Raw genomic sequence first — 19,964 nt, 5'->3', positions numbered from 1 at the left:
GAGAGAGAGGGGAACAGGAGGTAATGGAGAGAGAGGGGAACAGGAGGTAATGGAGAGAGAGAGGAACAGGAGGTAATGGAGAGAGAGGGGAACAGGAGGTAATGGATAGAGAGAGGTACAGGAGGTAATGGAGAGAGAGGGGAACAGGAGGTAATGGAGAGAGAGGGGAACAGGAGGTAATGGAGAGAGAGGGGAACAGGAGGTAATGGAGAGAGAGGGGAACAGGAGGTAATGGAGAGAGAGGGGAACAGGAGGTAATGGAGAGAGAGGAACAGGAGGTAATGGAGAGAGGGGAACAGGAGGTAATGGAGAGAGAGGGGAATGGGGTTCAGAGGTTGACAGTACTGGAACAGAGAGGTACAGAGGTTGACAGTACTATAATAGAGAGGTTCAGAGGTTGACAGTACTATAACAGAGGTTCAGAGGTTGACAGTACTATAACAGAGGTTGACAGTACTATAACAGAGAGATTCAGAGGTTGACAGTACTATAACAGAGGTTCAGAGGTTGACAGTACTATAACAGAGAGGTTCAGAGGTTGACAGTACTGTAACAGAGAGGTTGACAGTACTATAACAGAGGTTCAGAGGTTGACAGTACTATAACAGAGAGGTTCAGAGGTTGACAGTACTATAACAGAGAGGTTCAGAGGTTGACAGTACTATAACAGAGGTTCAGAGGTTGACAGTACTATAACAGAGAGGTTCAGAGGTTGACAGTACTATAACAGAGGTTCAGAGGTTGACAGTACTATAACAGAGGTTCAGAGGTTGACAGTACTATAACAGAGAGGTTCAGAGGTTGACAGTACTATAACAGAGAGGTTCAGAGGTTGACAGTACTATAACAGAGAGGTGCAGAGGTTGACAGTACTATAACAGAGAGGTTCAGAGGTTGACAGTACTATAACAGAGGTTCAGAGGTTGACAGTACTATAACAGAGAGGTTCAGAGGTTGACAGTACTATAACAGAGGTTCAGAGGTTGACAGTACTATAACAGAGAGGTTGACAGTGCTATAACAGAGAGGTTCAGAGGTTGACAGTACTATAACAGAGAGGTTCAGAGGTTGACAGTACTATAACAGAGAGGTTCAGAGGTTGACAGTACTATAACAGAGAGGTTCAGAGGTTGACAGTACTATAACAGAGAGGTTCAGAGGTTGACAGTACTATAAAAGAGGTTCAGAGGTTGACAGTACTATAACAGAGAGGTTGACAGTACTATAACAGAGAGGTTGACAGTACTATAACAGAGAGGTTGACAGTACTATAACAGAGAGGTTCAGAGGTTGACAGTACTATAACAGAGAGGTTGACAGTACTATAACAGAGAGGTTCAGAGGTTGACAGTACTATAACAGAGAGGTTGACAGTACTATAACAGAGAGGTTGACAGTACTATAACAGAGAGGTTCAGAGGTTGACAGTACTATAACAGAGAGGTTCAGAGGTTGACAGTACTATAACAGAGAGGTTCAAAGGTTGACAGTACTATAACAGAGAGGTTCAGAGGTTGACAGTACTATAACAGAGAGGTTCAGAGGTTGACAGTACTATAACAGAGAGGTTCAGAGGTTGACAGTACTATAACAGAGGTTCAGAGGTTGACAGTACTATAACAGAGAGGTTCAGAGGTTGACAGTACTATAACAGAGAGGTTCAGAGGTTGACAGTACTATAAGAGAGGTTCAGAGGTTGACAGTACTATAACAGAGAGGTTCAGAGGTTGACAGTACTATAAGAGAGGTTCAGAGGTTGACAGTACTATAACAGAGAGGTTCAGAGGTTAGCCTGGAGACATAAAGTGGAAGAGTAGAATGCAGGTGAACCCAGTTCATATTTAACACGTTGATAATCGTCTACCCTGACTGATCTACTGGTGAGGGGGCTATACTGTTATACAGAACAACTGGCTGGTTAACCCGTAGTAGATAATATGTGTCCCAAATCTCTCCTTTCTCCCGAAGTGTGCACTTGTTCACTTCCCTTCACAAAAGGAAATAACAGTTGTAGAGAGTAGTGAACAAGTGTACACGTCAGGAGCAAGGAGAGGTTATTGGGGACGCACCCAGAGACTCTCTCATCTCCCCCAGAAACTCTCTCATCTCCCCCAGAAACTCTCTCATCTCACCCAGAGACTCTCTCCTCTCACCCAGAAACTCTCTCATCTCCCCCAGAGACTCTCCCCTCTCACCCATAGACTCTTCCCTCTCACCCAGAGACTCCCTCCTCTCACCCAGAGACTCTCCCCTCCCTCCTCTCACCCAGAGACTCTCTCCTCTCACCCAGAGACTCTCCCCTCTCTCCTCTCACCCAGACACTCTCTCCTCTCACCCAGAGACTCTCCCCTCTCACCCATAGACTCTTCCCTCTCACCCAGAGACTCCCCCCTCTCACCCAGAGACTCTCCCCTCCCTCCTCTCACCCAGAGACTCTCCCCTCTCTCCTCTCACCCAGACACTCTCTCCTCTCACCCAGAGACTCTCCCCTCTCTCCTCTCACCCAGAGACTCTCTCCTCTCACCCAGACTCTCTCCTCTCACCCAGAGACTCTCCCCTCTCTCCTCTCACCCAGAGACTCTCCCCTCTCTCCTCTCACCCAGAGACTCTCCCCTCTCACCCAGACTCTCCCCTCTCTCCTCTCACCCAGAGACTCTCCCCTCTCACCCAGAGACTCTCCTCTCACCCAGAGACTCTCCCCTCTCTCCTCTCACCCAGAGACTCTCTCCTCTCACCCAGAGACTCTCCCCTCTCACCCAGAGACTCTCCCCGCTCACCCAGAGACTCTCCCTCTCACCCAGACTCTCCCCTCTCTCCTCTCACCCGGAGACTCTCCCCTCTCACCCAGAGACCCTCCCCTCTCTCCTCTCACCCAGAGACTCTCCCCTCTCTCCCAGAGACTCTCCCCTCTCTCCTCTCACCCAGAGACTCTCCCCTCTCTCCTCTCACCCAGAGACTCTCCCCTCTCTCCTCTCACCCAGAGACTCTCCCCTCTCTCCTCTCACCCAGAGACTCTCCCCTCTCTCCTCTCACCCAGAGACTCTCCCCTCTCTCCTCTCACCCAGAGACTCTCCCCTCTTTCCTCTCACCCAAAGACTCTCTCTAACCTGTCTGGTTAGCCAGTAGAGACTCTCTCTAACCTGTCTGGTTAGCCAATAGAGACTCTCTCCTCTCACCTGTCTGGTTAGCCAGTAGAGACTCTCTCCTCTCACCTGTCTGGTTAGCCAGTAGAGACTCTCTCTAACCTGTCTGGTTAGCCAATAGAGACTCTCTCCTCTCACCTGTCTGGTTAGCCAGTAGAGACTCTCTAACCTGTCTGGTTAGCCAGTAGAGACTCTCTAACCTGTCAGGTTAGCCAGTAGACTCTCTCCTCTCACCTGTCTGTTTAGCCAGTAGAGACTCTCTCCTCTCACCTGTCTGGTTAGCCAGTAGAGACTCTCTAACTTGTCTGGTTAGCCAGTAGAGACTCTCTAACCTGTCTGGTAGAGACTCTCCCCTCTCCCATCTCACCTGTCTGGTAGAGACTCTCTAACCTGTCTGGTTAGCCAGTAGAGACTCTCTACCTGTCTGATTAGCCAGTAGAGACTCTCTAACCTGTCTGGTTAGCCAGTAGAGACTCTCTACCTGTCTGATTAGCCAGTAGAGACTCTCCCCTCTCACCTGTCTGGTAGAGACTCTCCCCTCTCACCTGTCTGGTAGAGACTCTCCCCTCTCACCTGTCTGGTAGAGACTCTCCCCTCTCACCTGTCTGGTAGAGACTCTCCCCTCTCCCCTGTCTGGTAGAGACTCTCCCCTCTCCCCTGTCTGGTAGAGACTCTCCCCTCTCACCTGTCTGGTAGAGACTCTCCCCGCTCACCTCTCACCTGTCTGGTAGAGACTCTCCCCTCTCACATCTCACCTGTCCGGTAGAGACTCTCCCCTCTCACCTCTCACCTGTCTGGTAGAGACTCTCCCCTCTCACCTCTCACCTGTCTGGTAGAGACTCTCCCCTCTCTGGTAGAGACTCTCTCCTCTCACCTGTCTGGTTAGCCAGTAGAGACTCTCTCCTCTCACCTGTCTGGTTAGCCAGTAGAGACTCTCTCTAACCTGTCTGGTTAGCCAATAGAGACTCTCTCCTCTCACCTGTCTGGTTAGCCAGTAGAGACTCTTTCCTCTCACCTGTCTGGTTAGCCAGTAGAGACTCTCTAACCTGTCTGGTTAGCCAGTAGAGACTCTCTCTAACCTGTCTGGCAGAGACTCTCCCCTCTCACCTGTCTGGTAGAGACTCTCCCCTCTCACCTGTCTGGTAGAGACTCTCCCCTCTCCCATCTCACCTGTCTGGTAGAGACTCTCCCCTCTCCCATCTCACCTGTCTGGTAGAGACTCTCCCCTCTCCCCTGTCTGGTAGAGACTCTCCCCTCTCCCCTCTCACCTGTCTGGTAGAGACTCTCCTCTCCCCTCTCCCCTGTCTGGTAGAGACTCTCCCCTCTCCCCTGTCTGGTAGAGACTCTCCCCTCTCACCTGTCTGGTAGAGACTCTCCCCTCTCCCATCTCACCTGTCTGGTAGAGACTCTCCCCTCTCCCATCTCACCTGTCTGGTAGAGACTCTCCCCTCTCCCCTGTCTGGTAGAGACTCTCCCCTCTCCCCTCTCACCTGTCTGGTAGAGACTCTCCCCTCTCCCCTCTCCCCTGTCTGGTAGAGACTCTCCCCTCTCCCCTGTCTGGTAGAGACTCTCCCCTCTCCCCTCTCCCCTGTCTGGTAGAGACTCTCCCCTCTCCCCTGTCTGGTAGAGACTCTCCCCTCTCCCCTGTCTGGTAGAGACTCTCCCCTCTCCCCTGTCTGGTAGAGACTCTCCCCTCTCCCCTCTCACCTGTCTGGTAGAGACTCTCCCCTCTCCCCTGTCTGGTAGAGACTCTCCCCTCTCCCCTGTCTGGTAGAGACTCTCCCCTGTCTGGTAGAGACTCTCCCCTCTCCCCTCTCACCTGTCTGGTAGAGACTCTCCCCTCTCACATCTCACCTGTCCGGTAGAGACTCTCCCCTCTCACCTCTCACCTGTCTGGTAGAGACTCTCCCCTCTCCCCTGTCTGGTAGAGACTCTCCCCTCTCCCCTGTCTGGTAGAGACTCTCCTCTCCCCTGTCTGGTAGAGACTCTCCCCTCTCCCTGTCTGGTAGAGACTCTCCCCTCTCCCCTGTCTGGTAGAGACTCTCCCCTCTCCCCTGTCTGGTAGAGACTCTCCCCTCTCCCCTGTCTGGTAGAGACTCTCCCCTCTCCCCTGTCTGGTAGAGACTCTCCCCTCTCACCTGTCTGGTAGAGACTCTCCCCTCTCCCCTGTCTGGTAGAGACTCTCCCCTCTCACCTCTCACCTGTCTGGTAGAGACTCTCCCCTCTCACATCTCACCTGTCCGGTAGAGACTCTCCCCTCTCACCTCTCACCTGTCTGGTAGAGACTCTCCCCTCCCCTCTCACCTGTCTGGTTAGCCAGTAGAGACTCTCCCCTCTCCCCTCTCACCTGTCTGGTAGACTCTCTCCTCTCACCTTAGTTCAGGGTAAACGTTCTCCATATACCAATGGAAAGACTTGCAGTTCAGCTTGTGTCGTAGAGTCAGCCGGTCCGCAATGCTGCAGGAAGGAATGAGCATGGAGAGGGAGAAGGAGAGGGTGAGAGGGGGGAGGGGAAAGGGGAGAGGGGAGATGGGAAAGGGGAGAGGGGGAAAGGGGAGAGGGGAGATGGGAAAGGGGAAAGGGAAGAGGGGGAAAGGGGGAAAGGGGAGAGGGGAGATGGGAAAGGGGAAAGGGGAGAGGGAAGAGGGGAGAGGGGGAAGGGGGGAGAGGGGGAGAGGGAAAAGGGGGGAGAGGGAAAAGGGGAGATGGGGAAGGAGAGGGTGAGAGGGGGGAGGGGAAAGGGGAGAGGGGGAAAGGGGAGAGGGGAGATGGGAAAGGGGAAAGGGGAGAGGGGAGAGGGGGAAGGGGGAGAGGGGAGAGGGAAAAGGGGAAAGGGGAGAGGGGGAAGGGGAGAGGGAGAGGGGGAAGGGAAAGGGGAGAGGGGGAGAGGGGGAAGGGGAGAGGGAGAAGGGGAGAGGGGGAAGGGGAGAGGGAGAGGGAAAGGGGGAGAGGGGTGAGGGGAGAGGGAGAAGGGGAGAAGGGAAAGGGAAAGGGAGAGGGAGAAGGGGAGGGGAGAGGGGGAAGGGAGAGGGGGAAGGGGAGGGGGAGAGGGGGAAGGGGAGAGGGAGAAGGGGAGGGGAGAGGGGGAAGGGAGAGGGGGAAGGGGAGGGGGAGAGGGGGAAGGGGAGAGGGGGAGAAGGGTGAAGTGGAGAGGGGGAAGAGAAAGGGAAAGGGGAGAGGGGGAAGGGGGGGGGAAGGGGAGGGGAGGGGGAGAGGGGGAAGGGGAGAGAAGGGTGAAATGGAGAGGGGGAAGAGAAAGGGAAAGGGGAGAGGGGGAAGGGAAAGGGGAGGGGGAAGGGAAGAGGGGGAAGGGGAGAGGGGGAAGGGGAAGGGGAGAGGGGGAAGGGGAGAGGGGGAAGGGGAGAGGGGGAAGGGGAGGGGGAGGGAAAGGGGAGAGGGAAAGGGAAAGGGGAGAGGGAAAGGGAAAGGGGAGAGGGAAAGGGGGAAGGAGAAGGGGAGAGGGGGAAGGAAAAGGGGAGAGGGGGAGAGGGGGAAGGAAAAGGGGAGAGGGGGAGGGGGAAGGAAAAGGGGAGAGGGGAGAGCAAAGGGGGAAGGGGGAGAGGGGAGAGCAAAGGGGGAAGGGGGAGAGGGGAGAGCAAAGGGGGAGGGGAAGGGGGAGAGGGGGAGGGGAGGGGAAGGGGGAGAGGGGAAGGGGGAGAGGGGAAGGAAAGAGAGAAGGGGAGAGGGGAGAGGGGAGAGGGGAAGGGAAGAGAGAAGGGGAGAGAGAAGGGGAGAGGGGAGGGGAAGGGGAGAGAGAAGGGGAGAGAGAAGGGGAGAGGGGGAGAGGGAAGGGGAGAGAGAAGGGGAGAGAGAAGGGGAGAGTAAGATATGGCAGTTTTTCCATTTCCTGAAAAGTTTCTGTTTTGGAAATGTTTTCATCCAACAGCAAAGATATGAATAGTGTTGGTTAAAAGGTACCAGAGAGAACTACTAACCTGCCGAAGGCCTTTCCCTGCGCTGAGGGCCTTGCTGAGTAGTAGTACTGTTTATACTCATCCATCCACACCTCCGCTGCCCGACGCGTGTTCCTGACCACACACACACACACACACACACACACACACACACACACACACACACACACACACACACACACACACACACACACACACACACACACACACACACACACCTGGTTGGGTAGGATAATAAAGCTCCGCTGTTCCTTCCTCTCTGTCATGACCCCAGACATTTCAGTTTTGTCGTAACTCTGACCTATATCACCTGATCCACCAAGGGTTTGAGGATTAGTAGACTAGTTGAATCAGGTATGCTAGTTCTGGAATAGTTCAAATACATGTCCCTGAGAGGAGGGTCCCAGAGAGGAGGGTCCCCGAGAGGAGGGTCCCCGAGAAGAGGGTCCCCGAGAAGAGGTATGAAACGGCTGGGAGTCCCCGAGAAGACAGTTGGAATGGAGTCCCCGAGAAGACAGTTGGAATGGAGTCCCCGAGAAGACAGTTGGAATGGAGTCCTCGAGAAGACAGTTGGAATGGAGTCCTCGAGAAGACAGTTGGAATGGAGTCCCCGAGAAGACCGTTGGAATGGAGTCCCCGAGAAGATGTTTGGAATGGAGTCCCCGAGAAGACATTTGGAATAAGGTCCCTGAGAAGACAGTTTGAATGGAGTCCCCGAGAAGAGGTTTGGAATGGAGTCCCCGAGAAGACATTTGGAATGGAGTCCCCGAGAAGACCGTTGGAATGGAGTCCCCGAGAAGACCGTTGGAATGGAGTCCCCGAGAAGACCGTTGGAATGGAGTCCCCGAGAAGACATTTCGAATGGAGTCCCAGAGAAGACCGTTGCAATGGAGTCCCCGAGAAGACAGTTGGAATGGAGTCCCCGAGAAGACAGTTGGAATGGAGTCCCCGAGAAGACAGTTGGAATGGAGTCCCCGAAAAGACGTTTCGAATGGAGTCCCCGAGAAGACAGTTGGAATGGAGTCCCCGAGAAGACTGTTGGAATGGAGTCCCCGAGAAGACCGTTGGAATGGAGTCCCCGAGAAGACATTTGGAATGGCTAGGAGTCCCCGAGAAGAGGTTTGAAATGGCTGGGAGTCCCTGAGAAGCCGTTTGGAATGGAGTCCCAGAGAAGACCGTTGCAATGGAGTCCCTGAGAAGACAGTTGGAATGGAGTCCCCGAGAAGACAGTTGGAATGGAGTCCCCGAGAAGACCGTTGGAATGGAGTCCCCGAGAAGACCGTTGGAATGGAGTCCCCGAGAAGACCGTTGGAATGGAGTCCCCGAGAAGACCGTTGGAATGGAGTCCCTGAGAAGACAGTTGGAATGGAGTCCCCGAGAAGAGGTTTGGAATGGAGTACCCCAGGAAGACATTTGGAATGAAGTCCCCGAAAAGACGTTTCGAATGGAGTCCCCGAGAAGACAGTTGGAATGGAGTCCCCGAGAAGACTGTTGGAATGGAGTCCCCGAGAAGACCGTTGGAATGGAGTCCCCGAGAAGACATTTGGAATGGCTAGGAGTCCCCGAGAAGAGGTTTGAAATGGCTGGGACTCCCTGAGAAGCCGTTTGGAATGGAGTCCCAGAGAAGACCGTTGCAATGGAGTCCCTGAGAAGACAGTTGGAATGGAGTCCCCGAGAAGACAGTTGGAATGGAGTCCCCGAGAAGACAGTTGGAATGGAGTCCCCGAGAAGACAGTTGGAATGGAGTCCCCGAGAAGACAGTTGGAATGGAGTCCCCGAGAAGACAGTTGGAATGGAGTCCCCGAGAAGACAGTTGGAATGGAGTCCCCGAGAAGACAGTTGGAATGGAGTCCCCGAGAAGACAGTTGGAATGGAGTCCCCGAGAAGACAGTTGGAATGGAGTCCCAGAGAAGACAGTAGGAATGGAGTCCCCGAGAAGACAGTTGGAATGGAGTCCCCGAGAAGACAGTTGGAATGGAGTCCCCGAGAAGACAGTTGGAATGGAGTCCCCGAGAAGACAGTTGGAATGGAGTCCCCGAGAAGACAGTTGGAATGGAGTCCCCGAGAAGAGGTTTGGAATGGAGTACCCCAGGAAGACATTTGGAATGGAGTCCCCGAAAAGACATTTCGAATGGAGTCCCCGAGAAGACAGTTGGAATGGAGTCCCCGAGAAGACTGTTGGAATGGAGTCCCCGAGAAGACTGTTGGAATGGAGTCCCCGAGAAGACCGTTGGAATGGAGTCCCCGAGAAGACCGTTGGAATGGAGTCCCCGAGAAGACATTTGGAATGGCTAGGAGTCCCCGAGAAGAGGTTTGAAATGGCTGGGAGTCCCTGAGAAGCCGTTTGGAATGGAGTCCCCGAGAAGACAGTTGGAATGGAGTCCCCGAGAAGACAGTTGGAATTGAGTCCCCGAGAAGACAGTAGGAATGGTGTCCCCGAGAAGACAGTTGGAATGGAGTCCCCGAGAAGACAGTTGGAATGGAGTCCCCGAGAAGACAGTTGGAATGGAGTCCCCGAGAAGACAGTTGGAATGGAGTCCCCGAGAAGACAGTTGGAATGGAGTCCCGAGAAGACAGTTGGAATGGAGTCCCCGAGAAGACAGTTGGAATGGAGTCCTCGAGAAGACAGTTGGAATGGAGTCCTCGAGAAGACAGTTGGAATGGAGTCCCCGAGAAGACCGTTGGAATGGAGTCCTCGAGAAGACAGTTGGAATGGAGTCCCCGAGAAGACAGTTGGAATGGAGTCCCCGAGAAGACAGTTGGAATGGAGTCCTCGAGAAGACAGTTGGAATGGAGTCCCCGAGAAGACAGTTGGAATGGAGTCCCCGAGAAGACATTTGGAATGGAGTCCCCAAGAAGACCGTTGGAATGGAGTCCCCGAGAAGACCGTTGGAATGGAGTCCCCGAGAAGACAGTTGGAATGGAGTCCCCGAGAAGACAGTTGGAATGGAGTCCCCGAGAAGACAGTTGGAATGGAGTCCCCGAGAAGACCGTTGGAATGGAGTCCCCGAGAAGACCGTTGGAATGGCTAGGAGTCCCCGAGAAGACCGTTGGAATGGAGTCCCCGAGAAGACCGTTGGAATGGAGTCCCCGAGAAGACAGTTGGAATGGAGTCCCCGAGAAGACAGTTGGAATGGAGTCCCCAAGAAGATGTTTGGAATGGAGTCCCCGAGAAGACGTTTGGAATAAGGTCCCTGAGAAGACAGTTGGAATGGAGTCCCCGAGAAGAGGTTTGGAATGGAGTCCCCGAGAAGACATTTGGAATGGAGTCCCCAAGAAGACATTTGGAATGGAGTCCCCAAGAAGACCGTTGGAATGGAGTCCCCGAGAAGACCGTTGGAATGGAGTCCCCGAGAAGACCGTTGGAATGGAGTCCCCGAGAAGACATTTCGAATGGAGTCCCAGAGAAGTCAGTTGGAATGGAGTCCCCGAGAAGTCAGTTGGAATGGAGTCCCCGAGAAGACAGTTGGAATGGAGTCCCCGAGAAGTCAGTTGGAATGGAGTCCCCGAGAAGACAGTTGGAATGGAGTCCCCGAGAAGACAGTTGGAATGGAGTCCCCGAGAAGACAGTTGGAATGGAGTCCCCGAGAAGACAGTTGGAATGGAGTCCCCGAGAAGACAGTTGGAATGGAGTCCCCGAGAAGACAGTTGGAATGGAGTCCCCGAGAAGACAGTTGGAATGGAGTCCCCGAGAAGACCGTTGGAATGGAGTCCCCGAGAAGACCGTTGGAATGGAGTCCCCGAGAAGACCGTTGGAATGGCTAGGAGTCCCCGAGAAGACTGTTGGAATGGAGTCCCCGAGAAGACCGTTGGAATGGAGTCCCCGAGAAGACCGTTGGAATGGAGTCCCCGAGAAGACTGTTGGAATGGCTAGGAGTCCCCGAGAAGAGGTTTGAAATGGCTGGGAGTCCCTGAGAAGCCGTTTGGAATGGAGTCCCCGAGAAGACTGTTGGAATGGCTAGGAGTCCCCGAGAAGACAGTTGGAATGGAGTCCCTGAGAAGACAGTTGGAATGGAGTCCCCGAGAAGACAGTTGGAATGGAGTCCCCGAGAAGACAGTTGGAATGGAGTCCCCGATAAGACAGTTGGAATGGAGTCCCCGAAAAGACGTTTTCGGAATGGCTAGGATTCCCGAGAATATATATATATTTTTTTACAGGCAGGACTAGAGTGTGTGTCTATAGCTGTGTGTCTGTGCGTGTGCATCTGTAGAATGGATATCAGAGTGACCCAGCCAAGCTCACTTACTTGATGTATGTGAGAGCGTTGCCTTCTGGGAAGTCGTAGGGATGTCGCTTCCTGAAGACGTGTCCCACCCTGCTGCAGGGTAGAATCTCCAGGCTCCCGCCACACATCCACACCCTGAAGGACAGCTCTGAGGCGGGAGGGACACAGTATGTAAAGGGAAACCCTAGCCCTAACCCTAACCCTTAACCCTAACAGAATCTCCAGGCTCCCGCCACACATCCACACCCTGAAGGACAACTCAGAGAGAGAAGGTCATATGTTAATATAGACATGTTTATATAGGGGAGATTAAAACCTACACACATCCACACAAAACAGTCTGGTCTTCAACCAGAGATAACAGTCTAATCTTCATTATCCCAGTTAACCTGCTACAGAGCACACTGTAGCAGACACATAAGGTCAATCAATCACCAGCTGGTCCAATCACATCATCAATCACCAGCTGGTCCAGTCACATCATCAATCACCAGCTGGTCCAATCACATCATCAATCACCAGCTGGTCCAGTCACATCATCAATCACCAGCTGGTCCAGTCACATAAATCACCAGCTGGTCCAGTCACATCATCAATCACCAGCTGGTCCAATCACGTCATCAATCACCAGCTGGTCCAATCACATCATCAATCACCAGCTGGTCCAATCACGTCATCAATCACCAGCTGGTCCAGTCACATCATCAATCACCAGTTGGTCCAATGACGTCATCAATCACCAGCTGGTCAGGTCACATAAATCACCAGCTGGTCCAGTCACGTCATCAATCCCCAGCTGGTCCAATCACATCATCAATCACCAGCTGGTCCAGTCACATCAATCACCAGCTGGTCCAGTCACATCAATCACCAGCTGGTCCAGTCACATCAATCACCAGCTGGTCCAGTCACATCAATCACCAGCTGGTCCAGTCACATCATCAATCACCAGCTGGTCCAATCACATCATCAATCACCAGCTGGTCCAGTCACATCAATCACCAGCTGGTCCAGTCACATCATCAATCACCAGCTGGTCCAATCACATCATCAATCACCAGCTGGTCCAGTCACATCAATCACCAGCTGGTCCAGTCACATCAATCACCAGCTGGTCCAGTCACATCAATCACCAGCTGGTCCAGTCACATCATCAATCACCAGCTGGTCCAATCACATCATCAATCACCAGCTGGTCCAGTCACATCAATCACCAGCTGGTCCAGTCACATCAATCACCAGCTGGTCCAGTCACATCAATCACCAGCTGGTCCAGTCACATCATCAATCACCAGCTGGTCCAGTCACATCAATCACCAGCTGGTCCAGTCACATCAATCACCAGCTGGTCCAGTCACATCATCAATCACCAGCTGGTCCAATCACACCAATCATCAGTCAGTTATATTCAGTAGGTGGCGATATTGTTTGAATGGTCTGCTGTCAAAACCTATCTAAGCCATATGTCATGTTAATGTTGAGATCCTATCTAAGCCATATATCAGTCATGTTAATGTTGAGATCCTATCTAAGCCATATGTCAGTCATGTTAATGTTGAGATCCTATCTAAGCCATATGTCAGTCAGGTTAATGTTGAGATCCTATCTAAGCCATATGTCAGTCAGGTTAATGTTGAGATCCTATCTAAGCCATATGTCAGGTTAATGTTGAGATCCTATCTAAGCCATATGTCATGTTAATGTTGAGATCCTATCTAAGCCATATGTCAGTCATGTTAATGTTGAGATCCTATCTAAGCCATATGTCATGTTAATGTTGAGATCCTATCTAAGCCATATGTCAGTCAGGTTAATGGGCCAGATGGTGTGTGCCAGAAGTTATGACATAGGTATTGGAGGAGAGTGAGTGAGTGAGTGAGTGAGTGAGTGAGTGAGTGAGTGAGTGAGTGAGTGAGTGAGTGAGTGAGTGTGTGTGTGAGTGAGTGAGTGAGTATGTATGTGTGGGTTGAAATACTAAGCTTTCGATGGAGTGCCAGATGGATGGGTTTTTTATTCTGGTCAAATAAAGATCCCACATCTGTATTCAAAGTAATTTGTCAAAACCCAGGTCTGTTACATAGTCAATGTGTTGGTATCTCTGAGGTCCTACTGTAACATGATATATACCGGTCTGGTCTGTCTGTCTGGACATTACATTATTATTACATTATTATTACATGATGTCCTTCTCTCCAGATATCTTTGGTTTATCCAATCAGACAGGACAGAAACAGTGATCTCACCAAAGTTCTCCCCCCCCCAGTGATCTCACCAAAGTTCTCTCCCCCCCAGTGATCTCACCAATGCCCCCCCAGTGATCTCACCATAGTTCTCCCCCCAGTGATCTCACCAAAGTTCTCTCCCCCTCCCCCCAGTGATCTCACCAAAGTTCTCTCCCCCTCCCCCCAATGATCTCACCAAAGTCCCCCCCAGTGATCTCACCAAAGTCCCCCCCCTCCCCCAGTGATCTCACCAAAGTTCCCCCCCCCCCCCCCCAGTGATCTCACCAAAGTCCCCCCCGTGATCTCACCAAAGTCCCCCCCCCCCCCCCCCAGTGATCTCACCAAAGTCCCCCCCTCCCCCCAGTGATCTCACCAAAGTTCTCTCCTCCCCAGATGTCCATGTGAGTGTCGTACTGCCCCAGGTGGTTGAACCAGCTCTTGTCCATCACAAAGATCCCTCCTGCAATCACTGGAGTTCTGTAGCAGAGAACACAGGAGGACTGACTGTCTGATACACACAGGAGGACAGACTGTCTGATACACACAGGAGGACTGACTGTCTGATACACACAGGAGGACAGACTGTCTGATACACACAGGAGGACAGACTGTCTGATACACACAGGAGGACTGACTGTCTGATACACACAGGAGGACAGACTGTCTGATACACACAGGAGGACAGACTGTCTGATACACACAGGAGGACAGACTGTCTGATACACACAGGAGGACTGACTGTCTGATACACACAGGAGGACAGACTGTCTGATACACACAGGAGGACTGACTGTCTGATACACACAGAGGACAGACTGTCTGATACACACAGAGGACAGACTGTCTGGGGGAGGCTGGGGGAGGCACAGGGGGAGGCTGGAGGTAGGTTCAGCAGGACAGACTGTCTGATACACACAGGAGGAGACTGGAGGTAGGTTCAGATGCAGAACAAACATGGGGGACTAAGGAATCATGTCATCTTTACTCTTGTCTATTCGTGATGTTTTTTATCAGAAAACATTCTACAACTTTTGTGTGGAGACCACATCAACATAACTACCTACCTGATAGGCAGGGTGGAGACCACATCAACATAACTACCTACCTGATAGGCAGGGTGGAGACCACATCAACATAACTACCTACCTGATAGGCAGGGTGGAGACCACATCAACATAACTACCTACCTGATAGGCAGTGTGGAGACCACATCAACATAACTACCTGATAGGCAGGGTGGAGACCACATCAACATAACTATCTACCTGATAGGCAGGGTGGAGACCACATCAACATAACTACCTACCTGATAGGCAGGGTGGAGACCACATCAACATAACTACCTACCTGATAGGCAGGGTGGAGACCACATCAACATAACTATCTACCTGATAGGCAGGGTGGAGACCACATCAACATAACTACCTACCTGATAGGCAGGGTGGAGACCACATCAACATAACTATCTACCTGATAGGCAGGGTGGAGACCACATCAACATAACTACCTGATAGGCAGGGTGGAGACCACATCAACATAACTACCTGATAGGCAGGGTGGAGACCACATCAACATAACTATCTACCTGATAGGCAGGGTGGAGACCACATCAACATAACTACCTGATAGGCAGGGTGGAGACCACATCAACATAACTACCTGATAGGCAGGGTGGAGACCACATCAACATAACTATCTACCTGATAGGCAGGGTGGAGACCACATCAACATACCTACCTGATAGGCAGGGTGGAGACCACATCAACATAACTATCTACCTGATAGGCAGGGTGGAGACCACATCAACATAACTACCTGATAGGCAGGGTGGAGACCACATCAACATAACTACCTGATAGGCAGGGTGGAGACCACATCAACATAACTATCTACCTGATAGGCAGGGTGGAGACCACATCAACATAACTATCTACCTGATAGGCAGTGTGGAGACCACATCAACATAACTACCTACCTGATAGGCAGGGTGGAGACCACATCAACATAACTATCTACCTGATAGGCAGGGTGGAGACCACATCAACATAACTACCTACCTGATAGGCAGGGTGGAGACCACATCAACATAACTACCTGATAGGCAGGGTGGAGACCACATCAACATAACTACCTACCTGATAGGCAGGGTGGAGACCACATCAACATAACTATCTACCTGATAGGCAGGGTGGAGACCACATCAACATAACTACCTGATAGGCAGGGTGGAGACCACATCAACATAACTATCTACCTGATAGGCAGGGTGAGACCACATCCATAACATCAACATAACTATCTACCTGATAGGCAGGGCGGAGACCACATCAACATAACTACCTACCTGATAGGCAGGGTGGAGACCACATCAACATAACTACCTGATAGGCAGGGTGGAGACCACATCAACATAAACTACCTGATAGGCAGGGTGGAGACCACATCAACATAACTATCTACCTGATAGGCAGGGTGGAGACCACATCAACATAACTATCTACCTGATAGGCAGGGTGGAGACCACATCAACATAACTACCTGATAGGCAGGGTGGAGACCACATCAACATAACTATCTACCTGATAGGCAGGGTGGAGACCACATCAACATAACTATCTACCTGATAGGCAGGGTGGAGACCACATCAACATAACTACCTGATAGGCAGGGTGGAGACCACATCAACATAACTATCTACCTGATAGGCAGGGTGGAGACCACATCAACATAACTACCTACCTGATAGGCAGGGTGGAGACCACATCAACATAACTTACCTACCTGATAGGCAGGGTGGAGACCACATCAACATAACTACCTGATAGGCAGGGTGGAGACCACATCAACATAACTATCTACCTGATAGGCAGGGTGGAGACCACATCAACATAACTACCTGATAGGCAGGGTGGAGACCACATCAACATAACTACCTACCTGATAGGCAGGGTGGAGACCACATCAACATAACTACCTGATAGGCAGGGTGGAGACCACATCAACATAACTACCTACCTGATAGGCAGGGTGGAGACCACATCAACATAACTACCTACCTGATAGGCAGGGTGGAGACCACATCAACATAACTACCTGATAGGCAGGGTGGAGACCACATCAACATAACTACCTGATAGGCAGGGTGGAGACCACATCAACATAACTATCTACCTGATAGGCAGGGTGGAGACCACATCAACATAACTATCTACCTGATAGGCAGGGCGGAGACCACATCAACATAACTACCTACCTGATAGGCAGGGTGGAGACCACATCAACATAACTACCTGATAGGCAGGGTGGAGACCACATCAACATAACTACCTGATAGGCAGGGTGGAGACCACATCAACATAACTATCTACCTGATAGGCAGGGTGGAGACCACATCAACATAACTATCTACCTGATAGGCAGGGTGGAGACCACATCAACATAACTACCTGATAGGCAGGGTGGAGACCACATCAACATAACTATCTACCTGATAGGCAGGGTGGAGACCACATCAACATAACTATCTACCTGATAGGCAGGGTGGAGACCACATCAACATAACTACCTGATAGGCAGGGTGGAGACCACATCAACATAACTATCTACCTGATAGGCAGGGTGGAGACCACATCAACATAACTACCTACCTGATAGGCAGGGTGGAGACCACATCAACATAACTTACCTACCTGATAGGCAGGGTGGAGACCACATCAACATAACTACCTGATAGGCAGGGTGGAGACCACATCAACATAACTATCTACCTGATAGGCAGGGTGGAGACCACATCAACATAACTACCTGATAGGCAGGGTGGAGACCACATCAACATAACTACCTACCTGATAGGCAGGGTGGAGACCACATCAACATAACTACCTGATAGGCAGGGTGGAGACCACATCAACATAACTACCTACCTGATAGGCAGGGTGGAGACCACATCAACATAACTACCTACCTGATAGGCAGGGTGGAGACCACATCAACATAACTACCTGATAGGCAGGGTGGAGACCACATCAACATAACTACCTGATAGGCAGGGTGGAGACCACATCAACATAACTATCTACCTGATAGGCAGGGTGGAGACCACATCAACATAACTATCTACCTGATAGGCAGGGTGGAGACCACATCAACATAACTATCTACCTGATAGGCAGGGTGGAGACCACATCAACATAACTATCTACCTGATAGGCAGGGTGGAGACCACATCAACATAACTACCTGATAGGCAGGGTGGAGACCACATCAACATAACTACCTACCTGATAGGCAGGGTGGAGACCACATCAACATAACTATCTACCTGATAGGCAGGGTGGAGACCACATCAACATAACTACCTACCTGATAGGCAGGGTGGAGACCACATCAACATAACTACCTACCTGATAGGCAGGGTGGAGACCACATCAACATAACTATCTACCTGATAGGCAGGGTGGAGACCACATCAACATAACTATCTACCTGATAGGCAGGGTGGAGACCACATCAACATAACTACCTGATAGGCAGGGTGGAGACCACATCAACATAACTACCTGATAGGCAGGGTGGAGACCACATCAACATAACTACCTGATAGGCAGGGTGGAGACCACATCAACATAACTACCTGATAGGCAGGGTGGAGACCACATCAACATAACTATCTACCTGATAGGCAGGGTGGAGACCACATCAACATAACTACCTGATAGGCAGGGTGGAGACCACATCAACATAACTATCTACCTGATAGGAGACCACATCAACATAACTATCTACCTGATAGGCAGGGTGGAGACCACATCAACATAACTATCTACCTGATAGGCAGGGTGGAGACCACATCAACATAACTATCTACCTGATAGGCAGGGTGGAGACCACATCAACATAACTACCTGATAGGCAGGGTGGAGACCACATCAACATAACTATCTACCTGATAGGCAGGGTGGAGACCACATCAACATAACTACTACCTGATAGGCAGGGTGGAGACCACATCAACATAACTACCTGATAGGCAGGGTGGAGACCACATCAACATAACTATCTACCTGATAGGCAGGGTGGAGACCACATCAACATAACTACCTGATAGGCAGGGTGGAGACCACATCAACATAACTACCTACCTGATAGGCAGGGTGGAGACCACATCAACATAACTATCTACCTGATAGGCAGGGTGGAGACCACATCAGGGTGGAGACCACATCAACATAACTATCTACCTGATAGGCAGTGTGGAGACCACATCAACATAACTACCTACCTGATAGGCAGGGTGGAGACCACATCAACATAACTATCTACCTGATAGGCAGGGTGGAGACCACATCAACATAACTACCTACCTGATAGGCAGGGTGGAGACCACATCAACATAACTACCTGATAGGCAGGGTGGAGACCACATCAACATAACTATCTACCTGATAGGCAGGGTGGAGACCACATCAACATAACTCAACATCTACCTGATAGGCAGGGTGGAGACCACATCAACATAACTACCTGATAGGCAGGGTGGAGACCACATCAACATAACTACCTGATAGGCAGGGTGGAGACCACATCAACATAACTATCTACCTGATAGGCAGGGTGGAGACCACATCAACATAACTATCTACCTGATAGGCAGGGTGGAGACCACATCAACATAACTACCTGATAGGCATAGGCAGGGTGGAGACCACATCAACATAACTATCTACCTGATAGGCAGGGTGGAGACCACATCAACATAACTATCTACCTGATAGGCAGGGTGGAGACCACATCAACATAACTATCTACCTGATAGGCAGGGTGGAGACCACATCAACATAACTACCTGATGGAGGATAGGCAGGGTGGAGACCACATCAACATAACTATCTACCTGATAGGCAGGGTGGAGACCACATCAACATAACTATCTACCTGATAGGCAGGGTGGAGACCACATCAACATAACTGGAGACCACATCTACCTGATAGGCAGGGTGGAGACCACATCAACATAACTATCTACCTGATAGGCAGGGTGGAGACCACATCAACATAACTACCTGATAGGCAGGGTGGAGACCACATCAACATAACTATCTACCTGATAGGCAGGGTGGAGACCACATCAACATAACTATCTACCTGATAGGCAGGGTGGAGACCACATCAACATAACTATCTACCTGATAGGCAGGGTGGAGACCACATCAACATAACTACCTACCTGATAGGCAGGGTGGAGACCACATCAACATAACTATCTACCTGATAGGCAGGGTGGAGACCACATCAACATAACTATCTACCTGATAGGCAGGGTGGAGACCACATCAACATAACTACCTGATAGGCAGGGTGGAGACCACATCAACATAACTACCTACCTGATAGGCAGGGTGGAGACCACATCAACATAACTACCTACCTGATAGGCAGGGTGGAGACCACATCAACATA

The 19,964-nt window shown here is 51.2% G+C and overlaps 2 protein-coding genes across 10 annotated transcripts in view; both read right to left on the bottom strand.

The window, feature by feature from the left end:
* The window catches only part of LOC124046819 (dynactin subunit 1-like), an 808,447-nt gene that overhangs the window by 289,193 nt on the left and 499,290 nt on the right, over positions 1 to 19,964 (bottom strand). The gene's annotated exons all lie outside the window — the stretch shown is intronic.
* Positions 1 to 19,964, bottom strand: part of galnt16 (UDP-N-acetyl-alpha-D-galactosamine:polypeptide N-acetylgalactosaminyltransferase 16) — a 113,887-nt gene that overhangs the window by 9,421 nt on the left and 84,502 nt on the right. Inside the window, exons 9-12 of the mRNA XM_046367595.1 lie at positions 13,879 to 13,982; positions 11,305 to 11,431; positions 7,079 to 7,171; positions 5,517 to 5,600 (exon numbers count right to left, since the gene is read on the bottom strand). Of these exons, the coding sequence (XP_046223551.1) occupies positions 5,517 to 5,600; positions 7,079 to 7,171; positions 11,305 to 11,431; positions 13,879 to 13,982 (408 nt within the window). The remainder of the gene's footprint in view (positions 1 to 5,516; positions 5,601 to 7,078; positions 7,172 to 11,304; positions 11,432 to 13,878; positions 13,983 to 19,964) is intronic.

Source organism: Oncorhynchus gorbuscha, linkage group LG10 (assembly GCF_021184085.1).
Source record: "Oncorhynchus gorbuscha isolate QuinsamMale2020 ecotype Even-year linkage group LG10, OgorEven_v1.0, whole genome shotgun sequence".
Classification (NCBI taxonomy): domain Eukaryota; kingdom Metazoa; phylum Chordata; class Actinopteri; order Salmoniformes; family Salmonidae; genus Oncorhynchus; species Oncorhynchus gorbuscha.
This window is presented reverse-complemented; position numbering and strand designations above follow the sequence as displayed.